General features: G+C 49.9%; 1 protein-coding gene across 2 annotated transcripts; it reads right to left on the bottom strand.

The window, feature by feature from the left end:
- Nucleotides 1-8,098, bottom strand: DHODH (dihydroorotate dehydrogenase (quinone)). Of its 2 annotated transcripts, XM_012660468.1 has the most exons (8): nucleotides 7,764-8,098; nucleotides 6,704-6,903; nucleotides 5,427-5,509; nucleotides 2,876-3,063; nucleotides 2,171-2,284; nucleotides 1,153-1,306; nucleotides 825-984; nucleotides 1-325 (listed from the first exon to the last, which is right to left on the bottom strand). In XM_012660468.1, the coding sequence occupies exons 1-8, from the start codon at nucleotides 7,872-7,874 to the stop codon at nucleotides 247-249; spliced, it is 1,089 nt and encodes a 362-aa protein (XP_012515922.1). In that variant the 5' UTR covers nucleotides 7,875-8,098; the 3' UTR covers nucleotides 1-246. The 2 variants fall into 2 exon arrangements, with proteins under 2 accessions (XP_012515922.1, XP_012515923.1); XM_012660469.1 differs by lacking the exon at nucleotides 825-984 and having other exon boundaries at nucleotides 7-325.
- Nucleotides 8,099-8,761: the final 663 nt, after the last annotated feature.

The following is an 8,761-nucleotide window of genomic DNA, read 5'->3' as shown; positions in this document are numbered from 1 at the left end:
CCAAATATCCAATGTCCTTGCAGTACTGAAGGATCCTAGGATTTGAACCTAGAAAGCATCACAAACGCAGTTTATGGTCTGACCAAGGGACTGAAGACAGCCTTCTCTTGATTCTGGTGACCCCACGATTGGCTTTTACGGTGAGGCCAGACCAGGCCACCATGCGGGACACACGGCTTGAGACAGAGTCTCTCCTCTCACAATGCAGCCACAAAGGCTCGCCTGAGTTTGTGGGCAGGTTCCAGATCAGGCTTCCTGACAGACAATGCCCTCCTTCCGATGATCTGCTCCAATGGCATCTGTGACTCTGCCAAAACCCTGCTCTCTGGAAAAGGAGCAAAAAAAAAGCAATTTCAGCAAACAGTAAAGAACGAGCCCTGCTCTTACAGGAAGCCCACGTTCACCCACAAACGCACCATCCCACCCAGGGATGCCCTCGACACGGTCTTCCCCAGGGAACCAGAGACATTTCTACCCAGCTCTTCCAAGCAGGAAGGGAATCGATTTTAAGTAGACAGCTCCCTGACAGTGAGCAAATGTTACTTAATTAGGGAATGCTGCCAGGGGTCCCCAAGCTCCTCTCCCTCAGACAAATGGACTCTGCCTTGGAAACACCACTGCTGTGGGGTCAACCCAAGTCCCCTTGGCACTGTTTGTCCTCCGTCAGAGGAGCAGCACAGAGTGATTTTCCCCATGTTCAGAGTGTACCCCTCAAATCCTTTCTGAATGAGCAATCAATAGATGAAGAGCATCCCCATGACCGGAGCGGGTGGAATTAACGTCTCCTGACTAGCTCCCGTTTCAGCCACACGCGGCCCACTCACTTCAAAAGGGCCTCCAGCTCCCGCTTGACTCTGCCCACCACGGGCGGCCCCTGGAAGGTGAGCGCTGTGTACAGCTGCACCAGGGAGGCCCCCGCCCGGATCTTCTCCAGCGCGTCCTGCCCGCTGCTGACCCCGCCGACTCCAATTATGGGAACTCTGCCTGCAGAGAAGGACATGGCTACACGGTCAGGTCGGGTGCAAGAACCAGGACCCTGGTTTGGCTTCAGCCCTACAGCCCCCCTCCAACACAGCAGATTAGGGAACAATGATTCCAGTCACGACCCAGGAACCCAGGCCACACACAGATCTGAAGACACCGAATCCTTGCCTTGGGTGAGTGCGTACATCTCCCGAATGGTTTGAGTTGATAAATCCCGGAGGGGCTTCCCGCTCAGCCCTCCCATTTCAGAGCACAGGGTACCCTGAAGGCTGGTGGGGCGGCTCACTGTGGTGTTCGTGACAATCAATCCATCAACGCCCAACTGCAGTGTGAGACAGAGAAAAGCCCTTGAGCTCTGGCACTGAAGGACTGACTCAGAGAAGCTTCTTTGGAGGTCTGAGACAGCAGCCAGGCCAGGTGCCCATACCTATGGCCCCCAGAGGCAAGAGCTGCCACAGACCTCACTATCCTTTTCTTGAACAAGTATCTGAATGAGCCACAATGTGACAATAGCAGCCATCACATACTGACCACCCATAACCTTCCTCTAGGACAGAGTTTAATCCTTGGAACAACCCACTTTATAGGGTCTTGCCAGTGGCGCATGCCTGTAGTCCCAGCTACTTGGGAGGCTGAGGCAGGAGGATTGCTTCAGCCCAGGAGGCTGAGGCTGCAGTGAGCTATGATGATGCCACTACACTCCAGCCCAGGCAGCAGAGCAAGACCCTGTCTCAATAAACAAATAAATAATATAGTGTCTTGTCTGAGGCCCCAGTTAGGAAGTGGTGGAACCAAGATTTTTGCCTATGACTGCTGGGCTCAGTCTGTGTTGCTGCCACTGTCCTAGCCATAGAGACCTGGTATGCAGAAAGGTTGCAGAGATGAGACAGAGAATACGCCGGTCCCAACTGAGACTGGCCAAGGATACAAGCACCAGCGTTAAAGCCCTCGCTGGATGAAGATGAGGAAAGAGAGGAAGGAAGAGGCATGAGAAAAAGACTCATTCAGATATTTATTCAAACATTCACTTTTTACTATAGGATGAATGACACTGTGACAGATACCAAACCAGCCTTCGGTGTCACAGAGAGGAAATCACAAAGGCTGCCATTCTGGGCTATCCCAGCTGGCCAGACGGCCTCAACAGACAGTGAGAGGTGCCCCCAGCCCAGGCCCCGACTCTAACCTCTCTCACCACGCCAGCAATGTCCTCCTTGTCCTGGGCCGTGAGGTCAGGGGCGATCTTCACCAACACTGCCGGCTTACGTGCTCCCTGCAAGGCCTCCCTCTCCTGCAGCACCTGGGGTGACAAATGGCCAGAGATGGGCACCCCCACACCACAGCCCGACAGTGCACCTGGGACCTGCAGCTGCAGGTCAGTGGGTTTTCACACAAGTTATCAAACTTAAGCATGAGCAATTTTTCCCTTTTAGGACACCCAGCCCTCAGTTACATGAGGGTCCCCGTCAAGATGGATTTGATCAATTTTTTTGACCCAGGGAAACCCCCTTGGCTTGGGTTATTTTTTTAGGGTTTTTTAGACTTTAGTTCCTAAAAGATAACCAAGAAATACTGCGCCGAGTACAGGTGGTGGGTAGTCATTCAGTTCATTCACTGTGCTGGGAACTAGGAAGAGAGCGATAAATGAGAGAGACATGGTCCCTGCTGTCATGGGCCTTACGGTTTAACAGCAGGGACAGACAACTGAACAACTGATAACTATTGCACACGATCAGTGTTGTGGTGGAAGGTCAGAGGGGGCTTCAGGAGGGCGTGGTGAGGGGGCCGGACCGGTCCAGGTGTCAAGGACAGCTTCCGCAGGGTGACGCTGAAGGTTCCCCTGGAGAGTGAAAGGGAGCAGGCAGACGGGAGAGGAGGTGTAACCGCCCACCTTGGTCAGCAGGCAGCGCAGCTCGGCCTTGCCCTGAAGGCACCGCAGCCCGGCCGTGTTGGGGCTGGACACGTTCACCACCAGGTAGTCGGCCAGGGGGCCCAGCACCCGGACGCCCTCTGCGTAGTCCGCGGCCGCATCCGCCGACGTCTTATTCTTCCCCAGGTTTATTCCCAGGGGCAGCCCATCTGTAAATATCGCTGGTTAGGATTGTGACCCACACACCACTTCCTGGGCAACATGCGACGCCATCCTTGACCAGACAGCCCGCGAACGGCCTTGTAGGCCTCCCCCTCCGAGCCGGAGCCTCCCCGCGCCCCCGCCTGCTCCCCAAAGAACACCGCCGCTCTGTATGGCAATTCTGGGCAGCTCCAAGGATGTTCCACTGCATTTTGCCTTTTTTATTTTTAAAAATGTAATGGAAAATGGAGAAATTAGGAGTGCAAATACCAGTGATCCAAAGGTAGGCCTATAAATTTAGTAAAACTCAGAGGAGCAGAAATCAATACATGTGGGGCAACTTTAATCTTAAGAGATGCTCCAACAAGCAATGTGTAATTGTGAAGAAAAAACAAAATTAAAGAATATGTATAAAATACTGGAAAAAATTTAATTATCAGGCCTAAAATGCAGAGGTATAATTGTTTTATAATTTTGGTTCTGAGAAAAGGAATTTCCCCTTATAACTGGGGTGACCATGTATCTCAGCACTCCCGGGAGAGCCCTGCGCACTCCTGTAGCCTGGGCGTAATTATTACCGCCTACCTCCTTTCACTCTCACAAGCATCTCAGTTCACACGTAAGTAATATGGTCACCTTGCTTAAAAATCCACAGGACTATCACTTGACTTGTATTTTGGACCTCCAGGAAAATGCATTTTCAGAAATAGGCCGTGCGTGAAAGAAAGGGTTTGTCTGTACTTGACTTCTCCTAAGATACTCTCCTATCTGCAAAAGTCAGTGGTACATCAATGGTATAGGCTGCTTTTTCCATCTGACGGTTGGGAAAAGACCTAGAACACCAAGTTAGCTCACAAGACATGTGTCAGGCCAGAGAGGATGGAAGAACAATATCTAGTACTGCTAATCACCTTCTCACACTCCAGATCACACTTTCTTATCACCAGCTTGAAAGTAAACAAGATTTGTGTAGCTAACCTCCTGGGAGGGGGCCAAGGGAGAGGATTAGAACCCAAGCAGACAACAGTTAGAACACAAGGTCTCCAAGCTTCCCAAGTTTAGCAACCATCAAGCCGAGATCATTTGTAAGCTTGAATTCTTTTCCACATAGGTAAATTGGCTTGAAAGAGAGTATCACTTTTATGTAGCTAATGAATCTTTCATTAGTAGTCAACTGCCCAAACTGACAAGATTTTAGAGTTAGAAATTGCTGAGTAGCTGTGTCCCTAGAGGACACCACAGCTTTGTCAACTCATGTCCCTTTGCATGGTGCTAGCAAGAAGCTGTTTTCAAGGATCCCAGCTGCTGGCAGGCACATCTGTGCAGAGCACTGCCATGGGCTTTGCACTCCAGTGAGTGTGAGGGCCAGCCTGGGAGTAAGGGTGGGCACAGGAGAACAAGGGTAAGGCCGGTGCACAGAGCACCGTGGGCAATTAAAAGAAGAAAAGGAAGGTGAGTAGGTAGGAGAGCATCACAAACAGTGACACCCTACCATGACCTTCCCAGTTCCCCAAGTGGGCAGGTCTACAGGATAACAAAGTCAGCTGTTCCCAAACGAGGCCATTCCTGCTCTCCAAATCTGACACTGCCTAATGCCCCAGACCTTTCCACCTCACTTCCTGGAATGAATCTGATATCCATGGGTTTCCTCATCGTGCTACCAGGACATCTAATGAGATTTCAACCTCCTGGAAGGAGTTTCAGAGGGACCCAAAGAAGAAAATGATCCCTACTGAGCCACAGCCCTGCACGATCCCAGAGGACACCACAGGCTACGAGCACTAAGTGCGTCCTGAGAGACAGCAAAGCAGAGAGCCAGAGAGTAAACATCTGCATTTCAAAGGCAGCCTTCGAAAATGCTTCTTGTTTCCAAAATAAGTCATGAAGAATATTTTCCCAAATGCTAATACTAGTTGTCCCTGAGTGGGGAGGGGTGTGAGTTACTTTTTCTTCTTTATGCTTCTCTGTATTTACTAACTCTTCTATAACTAGTATACATTATGTACACAACGAACAAAAGGACAACAGAGTGGAACATAGGAAGATGTCCTGTTCACACCCTGACCACCCACAAGATCACAGTCAAGCCACTATCCTTTGCTTACTTCTAGCCTTACCTAGTTATGATATAACACAGGCTACATAACGACGCAGAAACAAAGTGAGTCTTTGCTAAATCATGAAACTGAGTTAAAATCTTGGAGGTTAGGGTAGAACCAGGAAAATTCCCCTAGGAGAGGAGCCCTGAGTTCCTTAGTAGTGGTTTTTTCCATTGCTCAACCATGTTCATTTCGCTAGGAATGTTGGCAGTGTTTCCCCACGGTTCCTCCTAATAAATGAAAAGAGCCCCTCTAAAGCAGCTCCACTTTACCTTCTGTGAGCTTGGCCTGCTTCTGCTGTCTGGCCCGTAACCTGTGTTCCACTGCGGAGAGCCCCTGGCTGTTAAATCCGTATCTGCAGCAACAAGCGGATGGAGAGGGCACAGTTAGAAGACAAAGGATGTGGGGAGAGAGCTCCGTGGCCATTTCCACTGTATACTTAGGATTTTTAAAAACAGAAACGAAAAATAATCAGAGTCAGTTCTTAAACTTCCTGGGACTTCTAGAGAACTTACCAGAACACCATCTAATACAAAGGAAAAGATTAAATTCACAAACAAGCCGGTCAGCCAACTAGCATTGGCAACAGCCCAGACTCGTCAGCAGTAGCTGCCCCAGCCCTGCTGGATCCTTATGCAGCCACTGCTCCCCCCAGCCGAGCCTCACCACTCTGCGATAACAGAAGCGTTCCGCCTCCCACCTGGGCTCCACCAGCGTCCTCCTGGAGCCCGTGCTGCTCCACTTCCCCGTGCTCTCTGCCTACGAAATCGCCCCTCTTCCCGGCCCAGATCCAGTGCTCCCTCTCCTCCTGCACAGAGCGCCCAGTTGCACAGGGTCCCTCAGCCCCTTGGCATTGACAGAGGGCTTCGCACTTGTCCTCCTCCTGGCTCAGGATATGTACGTGCGTATGTGTAAGTTCCTGTCTCAGTTATAATCTTCTTGAGGGCAAGCGACACGTCCTCTCTATCACCCTGTCTACTAGACACCCCCCGCAGGCAGGGGCATTGCCTTTCTTTTTAATCCCTGTATCCCCAGCCCCGCTGTGGGTGGCTGACCAGTGGCCACTCCCCTCCCCTGATACAGGGGAAGATGCTAATGACTCCTTTCCCAGCCTTGCTGGCAACTGAAACATGAGTGTGTGACCAGATGTGTGCCCCGCCCTTTTTACTTCTTAATGTCACTAAAATATTTTGAATTACATACGGGGCTTGCAGAGTTGAGCGAGGGCATTGGAGAAACAAGATGGACAAAGCACAAACTCTGAAGTCCAATAAGCCTAAGCCACACCCAAGCTCTCCTGCTTTTTATCTCCATGACTGCAGCTAAGTTATTTAGCTCTCTGAGCCTCACCGTGTACACCTGTTCAACAGAAATAATGAAACCTGCTTTCCAGGGCTGGTGTGAGGACAGATGCCTGGCACATTGTAGATGCTCAACAGGGTTCCTGAACATTCCAAGTGACAGAACAATGTCCATGTCATATGACAGAAAAAACCGAGAGCCCAGCTGGAAAGAGGCATCCTCTGTTAACTCTGGGTCTCTCGCCTACCTGTTAATGACGGCTTGGTCTTCGGGGAGGCGGAAGACTCTGGGCCTGGGGTTTCCTTCCTGAGGTTTTGGAGTCACACTTCCAATCTCAACAAATCCAAAGCCCATCTTATAAAGTCCATCCACAGCTTCCCCGTGTTTGTCAAATCCTGCCGCAATTCCTACTGGATTTCGGAATTTATGGCCCAGAACTCTCACTTCCTGGGAAGAGGACGACACAAGTCAGAAGTAATAGGCCATCCTAGTGTTTCTCAAAGCGTGCTCCCTGGCTCGCCTACATCAGAAACACCTGGGAAGCTTGTTAAACATGGGATTGCCGGCCCCCCCCCCCAAGGCAGGAGAGGGAGTGCTGAGAGAACCTATTTTTAACAGAGCTCTCCAGGTGATTGTGATGCCTGCTAGAGTTTGAAAACCTCGAGGCTCTATTATCATCGAGCCTGCGGAGAAAAACTGTGTTTCTACCATGGGTTGAGCAGGAGACGGGCACTGTCTTTTCCAGCTATCATTACGATTCGTACCTTCTCGTCCACTGTCCTTGGTGGGAGAGTAGCTCACTGGCATCGGGCCCTTGACAGTGCTACTCTGAAACCAGCAGTGTCAAACAACAGAACCCTTTAATCAGCTTAATGAAAACCAGCTTCAGCTGTGCCCCCCTCAGCCAGGCTCATAAGCAGCCCCAACAACATCACACAGACGCTCCTGGGAGCCAGAGGGAGGAGGTGCTTCGCGGGGCAGAGCGGATTGCTGGGCTCTGGCAACCTTTAAGAGGAGCAGTAAAGGGCTCCCGGGGTGAACGCCATCTGATCCTGGAAGCAGGAGGTGAGAAAGACGCTACAAGAGTAGAGAGCACTGCCTAACATAAGTCCTGTAAGTAATATGTAATAATCCTTGTTATTTAATTTTGTAATATGTTACATATAACAAATATTGCTCAGATTGAACTCTAATTCCCACTGCTAACTTGAGGCTCTGGTGGTAAAAAGGATGAGTCCCAGCTGAGAAATATCACTCCCAGCTTCACCCTTGCACTTAATCCATAGAGTGTTCCAAAGAGTACCTACCAGCATGTCAGAGTCCTGAAATGAGGTTCGGGGAAGGAGTCCCAGGGAGGTAAACTGAACGGCCAGTCTGTGGGCTGACTCTGGGTCCAGCAGCCTCTGCAGAGCTGGCATCAAGTGGTCAGCGTAGAAATGCTCATCCCCCGTGGCTGTCAGGTAGGAAGCAAAGAGAAGTCCGCCACCCCCCAGGATGACCAAAGCATCCTGGGCCCGTTTCTGGGGGGGAAAAAAAGCCTATTAGGGCCAGCCCCCACTGGGCCAGGCTGCAGCGTCCTCGAGTCCTTTGTACTCACAGGACATAATGATAGGTCACATGAAGCAATGTTCCTAGCCTTCTGCTGACACTGGCCTCTACAGTCAGAAGCTGTATCTACACTTCTACTTACTGTCCTCTGGCGTTGAAGACTTTCCTGAGGACGCCAGACCAGCCTGCCCCCTAGGGGCGTACCTTTTTTTTTTTTTTTTTTTTAACTGGTTAGCCTGATGGGGTAATGCTAATAGACTTCTGTGGGCAGGAATCAGTAAAGTCAGACATCCTTCTTTGCTTGAGACTATCTGACACATGAATTGTCCCACATTCTGTATGACTCTTGAACATCCTGACATTCGTGTGGGTAAAAAAAATTATCTGTTCATGTTATCTGAGTCTTGAGCCAAACTATGTCACTCCATAAACACAAACTATCCACATGGTTTTCAGATACAGTACAATTACCTTGTAAATTGAGGGACAACTGTACTGTTTTGCACAGAACATTGCCAAGAATTGTGCACCATTTCAGAAAATCCTATCAGGAATGGTAAATGTTTTGGTTGGGGTGTCTGACAATACAACACACCTGTGGCACTCATTTCTAAGTAGAGGTTTAAACACCCAATTACCACACATTGAAATCTTATTATAAGTTACTTTAATTTCTCCTTTACATTTCAGAACTTTATGTTGGCTTTTAAAAATTATACATAGGCCGGGCGCGGTGGCTGATGCCTATAATCCTAGC

Source organism: Propithecus coquereli, unplaced genomic scaffold, assembly GCF_000956105.1.
Source record: "Propithecus coquereli isolate 6110/MARCELLA unplaced genomic scaffold, Pcoq_1.0 Scaffold67, whole genome shotgun sequence".
In the NCBI taxonomy this organism is placed as follows: domain Eukaryota; kingdom Metazoa; phylum Chordata; class Mammalia; order Primates; family Indriidae; genus Propithecus; species Propithecus coquereli.
Note: the sequence above shows the minus strand (reverse complement) of the source record. Positions and strands in the feature narration are given on the sequence as shown.

What these genes read in the sequence shown, in the direction of transcription:
- DHODH (XM_012660468.1), bottom strand. Translation starts at nt 7,874, where the DNA reads ATGCCAGCTCTGCAGAGGCTGCTGGACCCAGAGTCAGCCCACAGACTG. An exon ending in TTGCTGGCGTGGTGAGAGAG is followed by an intron (nt 1,307 to 2,170) that starts GTTAGAGTCGGG and finishes CTCACACTGCAG; the next exon opens with TTGGGCGTTGATGGATTGAT. An exon ending in GAGCTGGAGGCCCTTTTGAA is followed by an intron (nt 326 to 824) that starts GTGAGTGGGCCG and finishes CTCCTTTTCCAG; the next exon opens with AGAGCAGGGTTTTGGCAGAG.